The sequence below is a fragment of the Carcharhinus amblyrhynchos genome, chromosome 5 (assembly GCF_965287045.1).
Source record: "Carcharhinus amblyrhynchos chromosome 5, sCarAmb.v2.hapA, whole genome shotgun sequence".
Taxonomy (NCBI): Eukaryota; Metazoa; Chordata; class Chondrichthyes; order Carcharhiniformes; family Carcharhinidae; genus Carcharhinus; species Carcharhinus amblyrhynchos.
The window spans coordinates 64,964,548-64,983,741 of NC_137328.1; the positions used below are offsets into that span (position 1 = coordinate 64,964,548).

The window sequence follows — 19,194 nt, forward strand, 5'->3', positions numbered from 1 at the left end:
TGCTCCAATACTCACGTTGAATGTGGACTTCTTTCGTTCCAGTTTTGTTTCATATTCCGTAGGGGTGGTTGGAAATACCGTATCATACGTCTTTGATCTGAAAAAACAATAAGGTTCAATCAAACCCAACTTGATGAGGTTGTTTGCTGGTGCAGACGAGCGAGGGAGCAGAGAGACAGATAAGAAATTACCTGTTAAAAACCTGTTTAAATAAGTTTAAAGCACTTTTGTAGCAAGAAGTTACCTTGCAGAACTGTTTAAATCATTTAAAAGCATTTTTGCGGGCTTTTTGTATTTACCGCTTTAAGAATTCTAAGGGAGTGGATTGCAGGGAGTTGTGGGGGAGCAGGCTTTAAAACAGCGCCAGGTTTAAAAGGAGGCCTGGTTCAGACAGCGGGCAGCGGAGTGAGTGGGAAGCAGAGTGAGCTATTAGGGCTTAAGATCAAAAAGGCTTGAGAGAAAAAGGGCCAGGTAAGTTCGTGTGGAAATTTTCAATATTACTACAGTGAATAATGGAGGGGCATGTGATGTGTTGTTTCTGTACGATGTGGGAACTGGTGGACCCCAGGGTCCTTCCCAGTGACCATGTCTGCAGTAAGTGCAGGTTGCTGGAGGAGCTCCAGCTCAAGGTAGATGAGCTGGCCGCTGAGCTACAGACACTGAGGCTCATCAGGGGGAGAGAGGGTGCCATTGTCAATGGGGTGCAAGTGACATCCACCCCCTCAGACTGGCTAACTCTAAGGGTCAGGAACAAGAGGGGGGTGGGGAGCGGGGGAAGGGGGGTGGGGAGCGGATGCCTCAGCCTCTCAATCTGCATAACAGGTTTGAGGTTCTTGCTTCCAGTCTGAACGAGAACGAGGGAGGTGAGGTTGGTGAGCAAACTGCACACGGTACAGTGCTGCAGCAGGACACAGGCAAAGAGAAGGGGAAAAGGAACATAGTAGTAATTGGGGATAGTGAGGTTAAGGGTATTGACACTGTCCTTTGTCACAATGACAAAGTGCACAGAAGGGTGTGTTGTTTGCCTGGTGCTCGGGTCCGGGATGTCGCAGCTGGGCTGCAGAGGAACCTGGAGTGGGGGGGTGAGAATCCGGTCATTGTGGTATATGTGGGTGCCAACGACGTGGGCAAAATGCGAACTGAGGATCTGGGGAGGGAGTATGAAAAGCTGGGAATGGAATTAAAAAGTAGAACCGACAAGGTAGTTATCTCTGGACTACTGCCTGAACCGAGTGCAGACGGGCGTAAGGTTGATAAGATTAAGGAAGTGAACGGGTGGCTCAGGGATTGGTGTGGGAGGAATGGGTTTGAATTTATGGGGCATTGGCATCAGTATTGGGGTGGGTGGGATGGGGTTGGTCTGAACGGTGCTGGGACCAGAGTCCTGGCGAATCGTGTAAATAGGACTGTAGACAGGGCTTTAAACTAATTGGGGGGGGGGGGGGGGGGGGGGGGGGCGTGTAGCTCTGCTGATTAAGGATAGCATCAGGGTGGTAGCAAGGGATGATACAGGAACCAAAGAGCAGAACGTGGAATTGTTGTGGGTGGAGATTAGGAACAGCAAAGGGAGGAAGACGCTGGTGGGTGTCGTCTATAGGCCCCCAAATAATGATCTGGAGGTGGGGCGGGCTGTTAACGTGCAAATAAGTGCGGCGTGCAGGAATGGGACGGCCGTAGTTATGGGAGATTTCAATCTACATATTGATTGGTCGACCCATGTTGGACGCGGTGGGCTCAAGGAGGAGTTCTTGGAATGCTGCCGGGATAGTTTCCTTGAACAGTGTGTGTTGGAGCCGACGAGGGAGCGAGCTATCTTGGATCTGGTGCTATGTAATGAGGCGGGTAGAATTAGGGACCTTGTGGTGAAGGATCCTCTTGGGGAGAGTGATCATTGTATGGTGGAGTTTCTGGTGCAGATGGAGGAGGAGAAAGTGGGTTCCCGGACACGCGTCCTTTGTTTGAACAAAGGGGAGTATGGTAGGATGAGAGGGGAATTGGCGAATGTGGACTGGGGGAGCGCGTTGGAAGGTAGGTCTGCTGAGGAGCAGTGGAGGATCTTTAAGGAGATCTTTCTTGGTGCTCAGCAGAAATTTATTCCGATGGTCAAAAAGGACCGTAGGAGGAGAGGTAATAAACCGTGGATAACGAAGGAGGTGAAGGAAAGTGTTAAATTAAAAGCGGAGGCGTTTAGAGTAGCTAAGAGTAGTGGGCGAGAGGAGGATTGGGAGAGGTTTAAATGTCAACAAAGATTGACAAAGAGGTTGATAAAGAAGGGTAGGAGAAACTATGAAGCTGGACTAGCGCTTAATATAAAAAAGGATAGCAAGAGTTTTTATAAATATATAAAAAGGAAGAGGCTGGCTAGGGTGAACGTTGGACCCTTAGAGGATGAGAGGGGGGACTTAGTGGTAGGGGATGGGGAAATGGCTGAGGTCTTGAATAACTTTCTTGTTTCGGTCTTCACGGAGGAGGACGTGAATAATTTGCCGGGTGTTAGCGATGGAAAGGTGGTAGGACCGGAGGGTCTCACTGACATTATTGTTACTAGAGAGGCGGTGCTCGACAGACTGGAGGGACTGATTGCGGACAAGTCCCCAGGACCGGATGGAACGCGTCCGAGGGTTCTGAAAGAAATGGCAGAGGTGATAGTGGATGCCTTGGTGGTTATTTTCCAAACGTCGCTGGATTCCGGGGTAGTGCTGGAAGATTGGAAAGCGGCTAATGTTACGCCGTTGTTTAAGAAGGGTGCCAGGCAAAAGGCAGGGAATTATAGGCCGGTTAGTTTAACGCCTGTTGTAGGTAAAATGTTAGAATCCGTCATCGAGGAGGAGATAGCGAGGCATCTTGAGGGGAATTGCTTGATAGAGCAGACGCAGCACGGTTTCGTTAAGGGGAAGTTGTGTCTGACAAATTTATTGGAGTTCTATGAGGATGTGTCTAGGGCGGTGGATAGAGGAGAGCTGGTGGATGTGGTCTTTCTTGATTTTCAGAAGGTGTTTGACAAGGTACCTCACAAGAGGTTATTGCAGAAGGTAAGGGGGCATGGAGTTGGGGGTAGGGTGTTAGCGTGGATAGAGGATTGGTTGTCAAATAGGAGGCAGAGAGTGGGGGTTAATGGGTGCTATTCGGATTGGCGGTTGGTGACTAGTGGAGTGCCCCAGGGGTCGGTGCTGGGGCCTCAGCTATTTACCATTTATATAGATGATCTGGAGGAGGGAACCGAGTGTATGGTGTGGAAATTTGCTGATGACACCAAGATTGGTGGAACGGCAAATTGTGCGGAGGGTGTGGAGAGTCTGCAGAAGGATCTAGATAGGCTGGGCGAATGGGCCAGGAACTGGCAAATGGAATTTAATGTTGGCCAGTGCGAGGTGGTCCACTTTGGTAGGAATAATGGTAGGAAGGACTATTACTTACGTGGCGAAAAACTGCAGCAGGCGACGGTGCAGAGGGACCTTGGGGTCCTTGTGCATGAGTCGCAAAAACCCAGCCTGCAGGTGCAGCAGGTGGTCAGGAAGGCGAATGGGATGCTGGCCTTCATAGCAAGGGGAATTGAATATAAAAGTAGAGAGGTCTTGCTGCGGCTGTATAGGGCATTGGTGAGGCCGCAGCTGGAGTACTGTGTGCAGTTTTGGTCACCGTACTTACGCAAGGATATTTTGGCCTTGGAGGGAGTGCAGAGGAGGTTTACTAGGCTGATGCCGGAGTTGAGGGGGTTGAGCTATGAGGAGAGGCTGAATAAACTAGGCTTGTACTTGTTAGAGTTTAGAAGAATGAGGAGAGATCTCATTGAGACGTATAAGATGATGAATGGGATGGACAGGATAGAGGTGGAGAGACTCTTCCCGCTCAGAAAGGATAGTAGGACTAGGGGGCACAGCCTCAAGATAAAGGGGGGAGGGGGGCGGTTTAGAACGGAGTTGAGGAGAAACTTCTTCACTCAAAGGGTGGTGAATCTCTGGAATTCTCTGCCCGTTGAAGTGGTGGAGGCTGCCTCGCTAAATATTTTTAAGATGCGGGTTGATGGGTTTTTGATAAGCGAGGGGATTAAGGGTTATGGGGAGAGGGCGGGAATGTGGAACTGAGACACGACAGATCAGCCATGATCTTATTGAATGGCGGGGCAGGCTCGAAGGGCTAGATGGCCTACTCCTGCTCCTATTTCTTATGTTCTTATGTTCTAACAGGACCTCTACTTGGATTAAATCATACAGCCGCCTTCCAATTTAATGGGATACTCATTTGCTTAATCAAACTATGACGCAACAGTTCTGCAATCATTACGGGAGAATACGTGACACATCCAAAAAAAGTGCTGATTAAGCGTATTGGCCGTGCAGTGTATCCAAACAGGTGCCAGAGAGTGTGGTGACTAGGGGATTTTCACAGTAACCTCACTGAAGTGTTATTGTAAGCCTACTTGGGATTAATAAATAAACTTAAAGATACTTTAATTTTTGGTTTATGTCATAATATCAAAGAGACGCCAGTTTAATGCTTATTTATTCATTAGTGTTTCAAGTAGGCTTACATTAACGCTGCAAAGGTACTGTGAACATCCTTAGTCGCCACACTCTGGTGCTGTTCGGGTACACCGAGGAAGAATTTAATATGGCCAATCCACCTAACCAGTACGTCTTTTGGTCTGTGGGAGGAAACCGGGGCACCTGGGAGGAAACCCACACAGACACAAGGAGGACATGCAAACTCCACACAGACAGTGACCCAAGCCGGGAATCAAACCTGAATCTCTGGCGCTGCGAGGCAACAGTGCTCACCATTGTGCCACCCCCAAATTCTAATTCCTGTTCAGTGAGGGAAAAGATAGGGAAGGGATTGCTGGGATGATAGGGAGAAATAATCTGTGGGCCTTAATAAGGCACACAATTCTCTTCCAGTTTTAATCCTCATTTAAGAGATGTAACAGTTTAAGTACAGAGGCAAGGAAACAAAAGAACATAAGAAATAGGAGCAGGAGTAGGCCATCTCGCCCTTCAAGCCTGCCCCACCATTCAACAAGATCATGGCTGATCTGTCGTGGCTCAGTTCCACTTTCCCGCTTTCTCCCCATAACCCTTAATTCCTTTGCCTACCAAAAACCTATCAACCCGCGTCTTAAATATATTTAGCGAGGCAGCCTCAACCACTTCAATGGGCAGAGAATTCTAGAGATTCACCACCCTTTGAGTGAAGAAGTTCCTCCTCAACTCCGTTCTAAACCACCCCCCCCCTTTATCTTGAGGCTGTGCCCTCTAGTCCTGCTGTCCTTTGAGCGGGAAGAACCTCTCCACCTCTACCCTATCCATCCCTTTCATCATCTTATACGTCTCAATGAGATCTCCCCTCATCCTTCTAAACTCTAACGAGTACAAGCCCAGTCTATTCAGCCTCTCCTCATAGCTCAACCCCCTCAACTCCGGCATCAGCCGAGTGAACCTCCTCTGCACTCCCTCCAAGGCCAAAATATCCTTGCATAAGTGCGGCGACCAAAACTGCACACAGTACTCCAGCTGCAGCCTCACCAGTGCCCTATACAGTTGCAGCAAGACCTCCCTACTTTTATATTCAATCCCCCTCGCTATGAAGGCCAGCATCCCATTTGCCTTCCTGACCACCTGCTGCACCTGTAGGCTTAGTTTTTGCGACTCATGCACAAGGACCCCCAGGTCCCTCTGCACCGTAGCATGCTGCAGCTTTTCACCCTGTAAGTAGTAGTCCTTCCTACCAAAGTGGATAACCTCACACTTGCCAGCATTGTATTCCATCTGCCAGGTCCTCGCCCACTCGCTCAGCCTATCTAGATCCCTCTGCAGACTTTCCACACCCTCCGCACAATTTGCTGTTCCACTTATCTTTGTGTCATCAGCAAATCGACACCTTACACTCGGTTCCCTCCTCCAGATCATCTATATAAATGGTAAATAGCTGAGGCCCCAGCACCAATCCCTGGGGCACTCCGCTAGTCACCAACCGCCAATCCGAATAGCACCCATTGACACCCACTCTCTGCCTCCTATTTGACAGCCAATCCCCTATCCACACTAACACCCCACCCCCAACTCCAAGCCCCCTAACCTTCTGTAACAACCTTTTGTGCGGCACCTTATCAAACACCTTCTGAAAATCGAGAAACACCACATCCACCAGTTCCCCTCTATCCACCGCACTAGACACATCCTCATTAGAATTCCAATAAATTCGTCAGACACGACTTCCCCTTAATGAAACCGTGCTGCATCTGCTCTATCAAACAATTCTTCTCAAGATGCCTCGCTATTTTCTCCTTAATTACGGATTCAAGCATTTTTCCTACAACAAACGTTAAACTAACCGGCCTATAATTCCCTGCCTTTTGTCTGCTATCCTTTTTAAACAGCAGCTTAACATTAGCAGTTTTCCAATCTTCCGGCACTTCCCCGGAATCCAGCGAGGTTTGGAAAATAATCACCAAGGCATCCACTATCACCTCTGCCATTTCCTTCAGAACCCTTGGATGCATTCCATCCGGTCCTGGGGACTTGTCCACCATTAGTCCCTCTAGTCTGTTGAGAGAAGATTTGTGATAGCTTGGAATTCAGAAGGGGTTAAAAGACAAGAGATCATGGTGAAAGGTAAAAGTGGTGGTAATGCAGCAGTGAAAAAGTTGCTTAATTGCCTGAAAAATAAAGGATCAATTGTTACAATCTAAAATTGATGAACCTGAGAATCTGGAAGACAAAAAAAAAGTGCTCAACTGGAAGAGGTGGCACTGTTTCTGGAGCAGTGTAGAGGCCACAGACAGGTAAGAATCATAGAACCCTACAGTGCAGGAACAGGCCCTTCGGCCCATCGATTCTGCTCTGAACACAATCCCATCCAGGCCCTACTCCCATACCCCCATATGTTACACTCACTAATCCCTCTAACCTACGCATCCCTGGATACTAAGGGGCAATTTCTCAGCATGGCCAATCAACATAACCTGCACATCTTTGGACTGTGGGAGGAAACAGGGGTACCCGGAGGAAACCCACACAGACATGAGGAGAACGTGCAAACTCCTCACAGACAGTGACCCGAGCCAGGAATTGAACCCAGGACTGAACAGAATTAAAATAACAAAATAATTTTTAAAACATTGGCACAGGCAACCATGGCTGCACCCAAAAACAAACAAACAAACAAACAAAAACTTGCAAGGAACACTGATGCAGACAGATGGGGGTGGGTGGGAAACTGCAGCGAGATGGCCAGATGGGATACATTTTCGGATAGAATGCAGCCAGGAGGTGATAACTGAGACATACATGTGCAAGAACTCATGAACTGACATTGCAGGACATGCAAAAAGCAAATGTGCATTAAAGTACTCATGCAGAAATTATATAAAAACCAAAATTGCGCGAAATACTCAAACAGGTTAACTCTTCACAAATAGCTGACATTTCAGGTCACTGCCTTTACATTAGGACTACATGACAGAACAGGAGCCTGTTGTGGCAGTAGAAACTAAGATGTGGAAGGAATACTAAATGATACTCAGCTACTCCCCCCCTCCATTCCTTTTGGAGTAAACAGAAAGCCATTTAAGCCTTGTGTGTCAGTGACAACCAGAGGGAAAATTAAGTTGATTGAGTGGGAAGCTACCATAAGAATTACTGGGCAGAAATTGCAAATTAAAGAAATAATTCCAAGTCAAAAATGGAAATGTGCTACAGACTACTTGAGGATAGTTTGCTCAACAAAGGCTCAAGAACTTCAAGGTGACTTCAATCAATTCAATACAAAACAGGAACAAGTTATCTAGAGTCAGTGTTGCTAAATTTAATGAAGGACTGTCACAGGAGGCAGTGTGCATCTTGGCAATGCATTGTAAAATATTCCAACAACACAAGAAATGAAAGTCATTGCAGCTCTGGAGGCACAATCAACTTTAATGTTAACTGGGACCCAATTAAAATCAAGACCAACAGCACGGTACTTAAAAGTGCCAAGATCAAAATGAGGGGAAAATAAAATGAGTTGCAGTCAAACACTTTAACAGCATTTCAATAGAACACAAGAAAGGAATAATGCTGGATAGGCAAAATGAGTACATAATCCAAGATCAACATACCAAAGAAATGTGATCTGAAATAGATGTTAACAAATTAAAGGAAAGATTACTGCTACAAATCCTGTACAGACAAAAGGGCTGAGAGATGAATAGAACACACAAAACAAGTTAACAAGGTTATCAGAGAGGGATCTATACTTGAAAAGCATAGCTGCATAAACAAACTCTAACAGTAAAATGTGTTTTTTAAAATACTACAGTAGGAGGCAAATCATCACTGGCATTGGCAAAGGACACTGCAGAGGTTGCACAGCAAACAGTGCCACAATTGGTTTAAAAGGATGAGCTGGAGAGAACAGCAACAACAAAATGCTGGAGCAGGTCTGAGAGCATCTGTGACGAGAAACTTAACCAGGAGTCCAATAACATTTTTCTTTGGAACTGGAGAGAGAAATGTGATGGGTTTTATAGCGTTGTTAAAACTAAAGGAGAAACACGTGGCACTAAATAGAAGGTCAGGGCTAGGCAGGACAGCTGAGAATTTGAGAACATCCTAGCAATATAAATAGGCTCAAAGTTAATAGAATGTTGAACTAAAACGTAAAGAATAAAAGCGCGAGGAAGTCATGATCAAATTATACAGTGATCTGATCAGAATATATCTGAATATTGTATCCTCTTTTGGCTGTGTAAAAATATGGAACACCCACTAGTAACAGAGAGGAACTAGCTGATTTCTACACCAAGGGTTCTTTGACAAGGTGCCACATAGAAGACCATTAAATAAATGCCCATGGTGTTAAGGGCAAGATCCTGGCATGGATAGAGGATTGGCTGACTAGCAGACAGCAGAGAGTATGGATAAAGGGCTCTTTTTCAGGATGGCAGCCAGTGACGAGTGGTGTACCTGAGGGGTCAGTGCTGGGATCACAATTTTTCACAATATACATTAACGATTTGGAGGAAGGAACTGTTGCCAAGTTTGCAGATGATACAAAGATATGAAGAGGGACAGGTAGTATTGAGGAAGCAGGGGGGCTGCAGGACGACTTGGACAGGTTAGGAGAGTGGACAAAGAAGTGGCAGGTGAAATACAAATGGGGAAAAATGGGATGTTATGCAGTTTGGAAGGAGGAATGAAGGCAAAGACTGTTTTCTGAATGGGAAAATGCTTAGGAAATCAGAAACACAAAAGGGACTTGGGAGTCATTGTTCAAGATTCTCTTAAGGTTAACACGCAGGTTCAGTCAGCAGTTAGGAAAGCAAATGCAATGTTCGCATTCATGTCAAAAGAACTAAATGCAAGAGCAGGAGTATTGTGGGCTGTTTTGGGTCCCATATCTAAGGATAGATGTGCTGGCCATGGAAAAGGTCCAGAGGAGGTTCATAAGAATGATCCCTGGAATGAAAATCTTGCTGTATGAGGAATGGTTAAGGACTCTGGGTCTGTACTCGGAGTTCAGGAGGATTGAGGGGGGTTTTTTTGAAACTTATGGGGTACTGCGAGGCCTGGATAGACTGGATGTGGAGAGGATGTTTCTACAAGTAGGAAAAACTAGAACCAGAGGGCAGAACCTCAGGCTAAAGGGATGATCCTTTAGAAGTGATTAGGAGGAATTTCTTCAGCCAGTCAGCGGTGAATCTGTGGAACTCTTTGCTGCAGAAGGCTGTGGAGGCCAAGTCATTGAGTGTCTTTAAGACAGAGATAAAGGGATCGGGGGTTATGAGGAAAAGGCAGGAGAATGGGGATGAGAAAAATATCAGCCATGATTGAATCATGGAGCAGACATAATGGGGTGAGTGGCCTAATTCTGCTCCAATGTCTTATGGTCCTATGATTTACATAGAAGGATTTAAGTTTTTTCAGAGGATAAGAGGGTCTTTAAAAAAAGCATTTAATGAGGACCCTTGATTTCCATTCCATGGATTTGAGTTAGATTGCCATGTCACTCCTAGTTATTTTTAAAACTTGAATTCCAGCTATTAGTTTCTCACCCAATATTCCAACTTAGGCTGGGCAACAATGGTGCAGTGCACTGGGGGGGTGGGGGTAGAGAGAGTGGTGCAATGTACTGGCGGGGGGAGGGGGGTTGTGAGGATGGTGCAGTGCATTGGTGAGTGGGGGTGGGCAGTCAGTTCTATACAACTCTGGATAACCATTACCGTAATTGGAACCATCCAAAGTTTGTGATTCAAGTCACTTAGCGCATTTCCATTGCAGGGCAATTGCCCAAAAGGAGTTAGTTATGGATCAATAAAATGGTACAGGAAAAGGTTGATGTAGAGTATACTCAACATTAAAATTTGGGAATAGGACAGTCTGAATTTTAGCAAAATACCAGGAAGTTGTTCATGTAAAAAGTAACCAAGGCGGCATGGTGGTTAACTGCTGCCTCACACGTCAGGGACTGCGGTTCAATTCTGGCCTCAGGTGACTGTATGGGCTTTGCATGCTCTCTCCATGTCTGCATGGGTTTCCTCCAGGTGCTCCAGTTTCTTTCCACAGTCTAAAGATGTGTGGGTTAGGTGGATTAGCCATGATAAAGTACCCTTTAGAGTCAGGGGAATTAACAGGGTAAAATACTTTGGGTTACAGGAATAGGGCCCATGTAGGACTATTGTTGGTGCAGCTCAATGGGCTGAATGGCCTCCTTCTGTACTGGAGAGATTCTATGATTCTACTTGGGATGGACTTACATGCAGAAGACCTGGAATTATTTAAGAAAACAACTAGATGCAGCAAGTAGCGGGCAAGTGCAACATAACATTGTGCTGGAGGGCGAATTAAGAGGGGACAAATTGCCTTCCCCATACACAAGAACCTCATGATCGAGGACAGATCAGGAAAAACGATCAAGTAATGGGAGTAAATATTTAGAAACCCAATGCCAGGAAGGAAAAGTTAATAAAGTCAATAAACTGATTTGATGTGTCAGATCTGTATCACAGTATCTAAGTCTGTATGCAAATGATTTGTAAGGATTCAAGCATTACTCAATTACTGGTCAAACTCCAGGGTGATACCATTAAAAAAATCATTTTGATAAAACATCAGAGCAAACAATAGATCACACCATGACCAGGAAAGCAGACTTTGGTTCACTAAGAATTTCCTACCACTATCTTTGTAGTAAGTGGTGTTGCATCAGCAGATACAAGTACTCAATGGATTGAGTTAAATCCCCCCCACATTAGCTTCCATTTTTTTACCTCTTCAAACCACAGGCTTCTTGGTGGAGTAAACATCAGAAAGCCCACAAAAATCTAGATTCTACGCCTACAAATTTTAGACAGACTCCTCCAAAAACCTGTACTCAAGAGTACAAAAAACCCAGTGCCAAAAACATGGGCACAGAACAAGCCAAATATAGACCTGAACCCCAACACCATGATTAAAAAAAAGCATCAAAACCAGATCCAGCCCATCCAAAGCCCAGACCTCTTGCGCCCAAACATCGCAAAATCCAATAACTTAGAACCCACACATATTTGAATCAGCTGAAATGCAGATGATGATCTGGACCTGTTAGCACTGGGATTCAGTTCTCTGAACCTTGGACCCAGTCCTATGCCCATACCTGGTCACAGCCCTCTAAGCCCTGATCCTTTAAAACCAGGATCGAGAACCGTCCAAAACACAGACCCACATATCAGGCTGGGAAGATATTTTGGGCAGCCAGTATATGTCTCAATGTCCATATGGCATGCCCTGGGGGTGGGCAGGGTTAGTGAGTTAAGGATGCAGCTATACTAAATATTATGCAAGAAAGTGCATTAGCTTGAGAGAGACAACAACTGAAATGTAAGTGAGAATTAAACCATTTATTTTCTGGTAGTATTATTTTATAAAGAAACTGTAGATGTGAGCCTCATTCCCAATAAGTTGTTCATAGAATCCTACAATGCAGAGGGAGGCCATTTGGCCCATCTGGTCTGCACCAACCACAATCTCCATAATCCCATGCATTTACCCCAGTTAGTTCCCTGACACTAAGGGGCAATTTAGCATGGCCAATTCACCTAATCCACACATCTTTGGACTGTGGGAGAAAAGCCAAACAGACATGGGGGGGAAAATGTACAAACTCCAAAGTGACCCAAGCTAGGAATCGAACCTGGGTCCCTAGCGCTCAGAGGCAGCAGTACTAACACTGGGCCACCTCAAATAGTGAAAATTTCCATTTTGGAAATGGTATGTGGGAGATTTGTAAATTAATACATCTTATTTACAGATTCTACATTACAAGATTTAATGCAGTCTTTGAGGTGTGTGCCATTAGATCTATCTAAAAAAGAGACTCTAATAAATCAACACAAATGCTGAAAATGTAATGTTACAATGTGATTAAACTATCTGATGTCTTTGCCAGAAAAGAGGGGCTTCACTGAGTGTTCTGTCACTGGGGCTTGAGAGCTTGGCTGAAGCCTCAGTGCCAGTAACTGTAGCTAGTTATGTTCCTCAGCTATTCAGAAACACTCCACTTATCTCTGGCTCCCTGCACATTCAGGTGAATCAAATCCATTTTATTTTCAAGCTGCATTGTGTGTAGCAGCTCCATGGTCAAACTGCGGCCTCAGGACTATGAATATTATTTTGTGCCATTTAATTTCCTACCAAGGGCTTCAAAAGTTTCACTGACTCGCTTCATAATATCAATGATGACAAGATGGCCTTGAGGGAACCTTATGAGGAGATGTTGCTATATAGCAGTTAAATGGAATGCAAATATGAATGTCAATACTATCTGCCACTTCATTGCCAGTTTCCAAGAGCTGGAGCAGCTCAGTTGAAGTACATAAAATAACATTTTCATTGTATATTGTATTCTGATCTGACTGAATGTTGCTTTATTGCAACTTTGTTTTGTGGTGGTGTCTGGCATAGAGTTAAAATGGATATGGGGAATTGCCCTAAATAAAGCCTTTCCAGCACATGTAAAAGGCACAAGGCAGCAGTGTACACCATACACAAGATGCACTGCAGCAACCTACCAAGGCTTTTTTCAAACAACAACTCCTAAAGCTGCAACCTCTACTGTCTAAAAGTATAAAGGTAGCAGGTACACAGAACCTCACCAAGCCACATGGAAATATGTCACTGCTCATTCATCATCACTGGATCAAAATCCTTGAATTCTGTAATGGCATCATGGGATTATGTTTACCAAACAGACCTCAGCTCAAGGTGGAGGGAAAGGAGAAGTTAATACAGAATTTGATTGTTGGTCACTACGGATCTCAAGTTCAGAGGTTACAGGGTAATGGCAGCACACATGGCTCAATAATTATAGTATAAATATGGATTAATATTGCACATTAAAGTAAAATGTTTCCATGCTGTAAGTCTGACTCTGAAAACTACCTTGCTTTGAAGTTGCAGGTCTTGTTTTGCCTTTCATTTCAAAGCATATTTTAGTTTAATTAATTTTGCTTCAACTGCTCCTAAATTTTAGTTGTCAGGTCGCATTCAAACAACTGCACTAAAGGTACAAAAATCAATGGTAAACTGACAAGAAAAGTACGTTTTCCCCAGCCACCGGGAATTTTCAGAATAGCTGGCCTTTGAGTGAAGACAACAAACTTTGAACTGAAAGATTTGAAGAAAAATAGCTCCACCAATTCCTTTCTGTTCTACTCAAGTCCCTTGTGATTGAGGCTGACTTGCTTCCATTCCGAGTTGATGGGTTCAGAGATGCCTGACATACAGACTTCTGCCACATGCAGGGCAGGTGGTACTTGCAGGGTTGTTTGGAGGTTCCTGTGTTCCATCAGATGCTCTGAGTCAGCATTCCAGATGGAGTCTCAGTGTGTTTGGTGCCTGCCTGGATGGGCCACCTCCAGTCACACGAATCAGCAGGGATGCTTTGGGGCCATTCCTGAAACATTTCCACTGCCCCCCAGGAGTCTCCTGCTGTGACCGAGTTCCAAGTAGAGCAGCTGCTTCAAGACTTGGCATCAAGATAGGAACATGTCCCACCCAGCAGAGTTGGTTCTGAGAGATTCACATAGGCTTGGGAGAGGACAATGTTGTTGGACCATCTTTCATGCCATGGATTTACAGGATCTTGTGAAGGCACTGCAGATGGTACCTCCAAATGCTGTAGGTTGTCGAAATTTCCAAAACAAATAGGAGTACGAGGATCAGTGCTGTCCAGTAAATCATGAACTTGGTCTTGGGTTGGAGATCTTGGACCTTAAAATATCTTCCTCCTCAGTTGGCTGAGCTGGCACATCAAAAAGTGATATTAATTCTTGTCATTTATGTAAGAGGAGCCCCTGCATATGGAAAATGGTTCGTATTTTCCAGGATCTCAACACTGATCTTGATTGTTCTGAGGTGTGATGTAGGAGTTGATTTGAAGAGGATTTAGTTTTTTGGATGTTTAATGAAAGACTCATTTTCTCAACCGCTTCACAGAAGGATCTGGAGCTCACCTGAGTTAGTACACACAACCAATTCCATCAAATTTGTTACCGAACCATAGTGAAATGATAACAGTCAGAAGATCCAGGACTAATCTGACAGAAGACTACTCAAAAAAAATCTTGATTTTATACTCAAATTCAATGAACAGAAAGAATAAAACGTGTGCAAGTTACATAAACTGGGAATTCACTTTAATTGCTGGATGTTGGGTAAACGTGATTCAACTTATTTTTCAATAAATTAGTGGCCCTTTAAATAATGCTGGACTTTATCATAGGTAAATGTATAGTCTGACTTGCTGACTCAAGTAAAAGCCAGATCTAAACGGAGAACCCATACTTTTTTAAAAATTTAGATCAGATAAATTTGCATGGGTAGACATTACGGCTGTCCACTTCACTTAATTGGCTCACAAATGTTTCAGGTACATGGGGAAGACATCTCCCATCCTGGGACTAACTCCTGTTGGCTGGGGAGAGAACGTGGAGTGCTTCATGCTGCACAGGTCAGTGAGAAAACACACAATCTTCCACCTCAGACATGGTTTTATGCCATATTCTATAGAAGAGCAGGCTAATCTTCCCCAACTTGTATTGCAGTTTTTTGGGTGAGGGTGATCAAAGTTTCACTAGGATACCCTTGTAAAAAAAAAAGTCACTCCATTACCTTAATATTCTCTTAAGTTGGCACCATTACAGAAAATTAAACACTGACTAGAACAAAGTTTCAATTCTGAAAGTCTGATTGTTTCAATGAATTTTGTAACAAACAACATCTTACCTGGTTAGATAATTTCTCTTTTTGGTTTCAAAAATTTCTGCATCCAGATTCAGAGACTGGAGTTGTTGATTAAGCAGCTTCCCAGTTTTCTTTGTTTTTTCTTCCACCCCTGCATTTTCCGGCTCTGAACTGCACACAAATTTATAAACTGATTACAGATCAGTGAATAAAAAAATATATTTTATTTGAAAAAGACACTTCTGGAGCTAGTTACCATGGCAATTTTCTTGCATTTGTGAATTTTAATAAGGTTCACTAAGCTCAAAGTTTATGGTTAGCAACTATCCTGTTAGAATGCAATCTGTTAGTTTCCTAAAGAGTACCGTGCCCTACATATAACAAGATGAGCCACAATAAAGCTGTTTTCTGAAAGCACGATTTTCAACCTGAACCAGTTGCTGACGTTTATGCAAATAAATCGGACTCCCTCAGACAGGCTAAAATTATTTTTGTATTGAGAGAATAGTACAAATTTTGATATATGGGTTTTCCACAACCAACTGCACTCAATTTAGCATTCAGACAGGCATACTGGTTGCTTGATGTTGATTAGGAATGGAATCCCTTCCAATTTTCCTTTCCCATACCCCACGTATGTTGAGGGAAGGCCATCTGTGACACCCTCATTTTTTTTGGCTGGAATCAGTTTATTCAGCACAGACCGACAGTCCAGTTCGCACTCCTTTTGAGTAATCACATGCTTTTATAAACAGGACAAACTAAGTTTGGATCCTAAAGGAGCTTCAGAATATGCAAAATTGCATCTCGCTTCTTTCACCATCAACCTGACTTGATGCTCATCAGATTGTAAAGTTAGGAATATGCAAACTACAGCGGTTAAGCAAATATAAAAGCACAGAATAAAAAGTTTGCAAAGAATTTATCAATCCATTTATTTTTAAAATGGATGGCTAGTGGGTAAACTACACAACTAAACAATAGGAACCAAGAGATGCACAGCTTTTGCTGAGGCCACAATTGCAGATTATGCTACACACTGGCTCTAAAGCTCTGAAGCATGGATTTAAAGAGCAACTGATTTGTTAATTGTGAACCAGTGATCCCAAAATGAACAGCCAAGGATGTCTGGTTTTATGGTCATGTTCATCCACCAGGTACACGGCTGAGTTACAAAAGTATGTACCAACGACGTCTACCTGATACACTGCAGGAAAGGATGTCCCGTGGCATGGTACATTGGGGAGACCATGCACACGCCATGACAATGGATGAATGAACATCGTTCGACAATCACCAGGCAAGAATGTTCTCTTCCTGTTGGGAAACGCTTCAGCGGTCATGGGCATTTGGCCTTTGATTTTCGGGTAAGCGTTCTCTAAGGCAGCCTTCACATAAGAACACAAGAAATAGGAGCAGAAGTAGGCCAGCTAGCCCTCTGAGCCTGCCCCGCCATTCAATAAGATCATGGCTGATCTGAAGTGGCTCAGTTCCACTTTCCCGCTTTCTCCCCATAACCCTTAATCCCCTTGCCTACCAAAAACCTATCTACCCGCGTCTTAAATATATTTAGCGAGGTAGCCTCAACCACTTCCACGAGCAGATAATTCCAGAGATTCACCACCCTTTGAGTGAAGAAGTTCCTCCTCAACTCTGTTCTAAACTGCTCCCCCCTTACCTTGAGGCTGTGCCCTCTAGTCCTGCTGTCCTTTGAGCGGGAAGAACCTCGCCAACTCTACCCTATCCATCCCTTTCATCATCTTATACATCTCAATAAGATCCCCCCCTCATCCTTCTAAACTCTAACGAGTACAAGCCCAGTCTATTCAGCCTCTCTTCATAACTCAACCCCCTCAACTCTGGTATCAGCCTAGTGAACCTCCTCTGCACTCCCTCCACGGCCAAAATATCCTTGCGCAAGTGCGGCGACCAAAACTGCACACAGTACTCCAGCTGAGGCCTCACCAGTGCCCTGTACAGTTGCAGCAAGACCTCCCTATTTTTAATATTCAATCCCCCTCGCTATGAAGGCCAGCATCCCATTTGCCTTCCTGACCACCTGCTGCACCTGTAGGCTGGGTTTTTGCGACTCGTGCACAAGGATCCCCAGGTCCCTCTGCACTGTAGCATGCTGCAGCTTTTCGCCCTGTAAGTAGTAGTCCTTCCTACTATTATTCACGACACATGACAATGCAGAGTTGCTGAGCAGAGACTGATAGCCAAGTTCCGCACATGGAAGACAGCCTCAGCTGGGATCTTGGGTTCATGTCACTCTACCTGTAACCCCCACAACTTGCCTGGGCTTGCAAAGTCTCACTAACTGTCCTGTCTGGAGACAATACACATCTCTAACTTGTGCTTAACCCCCTCTCCACCCACATTCTCTGTATCTTTAAGATTTGATTACTTGTAAAGACGTGCATTCCAACCATTATATTGTAAATTGAGTTTGTCTTTACACGCCCTGTTTGTGAACAGAACTCACTTGACGAAGTGGCAGTGAGCACTCTGAAAGCTACTGGCTTTTGCTACCAAATAAACCTGTTGGAGTTTAACCTGGCGTTGTGAAACTTCTTGCATTGAATCTCACGCCAAATACAAAATGAAATTGACTATCGATTTTTCTTGAAGTTGCATTGATTTTAATCATGCTTGTGAACACCCACCAGCCTATTTTTTGTAACCTAACCACATTGACGAAAAAAGGACTAAAGATTACATTTAAAAGGAATGGGAGCTGCATATGGCAGCCTTTTACAGTAGCAAGCTGTGACTTATCTGAAAAGGGAATAACCTGCAAGTTTACTGCCCTAATTGAGGATCAGACTGAGAAAAATTCTCAAACTTCATTCAGGGCTACAGTTCAAGCTATACATTTCTATCTTTAAAGTAGAAAAATGGTAGTTAAGACTTTAGACAGCCTGATATTCTTTTATTCCACGGTCTCCAGAGTTTGCAATAAATCCAAAGTAAACTACACCGCTTTTTAAAAAAGTGCAATCGATATGTTGTGAAAAATGACTTAATGGTGAATAGACCCTTTTGCATCATGACAATAGAATGTGGGTCATTTTGATTTCTGAGCTATTCTGTAAATGGCAATCGTGGCAGCGCACCAATAGTATTTGCCACTATCTAAAAACACTTATCTGGGTCTAATTTAGAAAATGACATCTCAACTTGTTAAGTGTTGATTTCAATCTATTGGTCTCAACAATTTCTCAAGTCAATAAGCAATAGAAAAACACCCAAAAATTGTTCCTGCCCCGCAGATTTCCTGGCCATTCTCTCTCCTCCCTTTTCACACGCACTGGCTGGTAAATGAATGTAAAGAGGGTACTAAAAATTAAATGTGCCTGATTATCAATGTATCAATCGTTCATATGCAAGATTCAATCCTAGTGATAACCTACTGCCCAAGGGATTGCGGGGGCGGGGGTGAAAGAACATAAGAAATAGGAGCAGGAGTAGGCCATCCAGCCCTTCGAGCCTGCCCCACCATTCAATAAGATCATGGCTGATCTGTCGCTGCTCAGTTCCACATTCCCGCCCTCTCCCCATAACCCTTAATCCCCTCTCTTATCAAAAACCCATCAACCCGCGTCTTAAAAATATTTAGCGAGGCAGCCTCCACCACCTCAACGGGCAGAGAATTCCAGAGATTCACCACCCTTTGAGTGAAGAAGTTCCTCCTCAACTCTGTTCTAAACCGCCCCCCCTTTATCTTGAGGCTGTGCCCCCTAGTCCTACTATCCTTTCTGAGCGGGAAGAGTCTCTCCACCTCTATCCTATCCATCCCATTCATCATCTTATACGTCTCAATGAGATCTCCCCTCATTCTTCTAAACTCTAATGAGACGGAGAGAGGAGGAAGAAAGGTTAAAACTTGAGCTAACATGACCTCTGAAAAAAAATTACAGCTCTTCTGGCAACAGTTCAACACCAAAGTGTTCTGTTGTTCGAGAAAAGGGCAGAAATGAAAGGTAATCCCAGC

The 19,194-nt window shown here is 44.3% G+C and overlaps 1 protein-coding gene across 3 annotated transcripts in view; it reads right to left on the minus strand.

Moving 5' to 3' along the window:
* Window positions 1–19,194, minus strand: part of gramd2b (GRAM domain containing 2B) — a 111,560-nt gene that overhangs the window by 22,674 nt on the left and 69,692 nt on the right. For all 3 annotated transcript variants that reach the window (XM_080188938.1, XM_080188937.1, XM_080188939.1), the window contains 2 exons: window positions 15,243–15,371; window positions 16–97 (listed from right to left, as the gene is read on the minus strand). In XM_080188938.1, coding sequence (XP_080045064.1) covers window positions 16–97; window positions 15,243–15,371 — 211 coding nt within the window. The remainder of the gene's footprint in view (window positions 1–15; window positions 98–15,242; window positions 15,372–19,194) is intronic.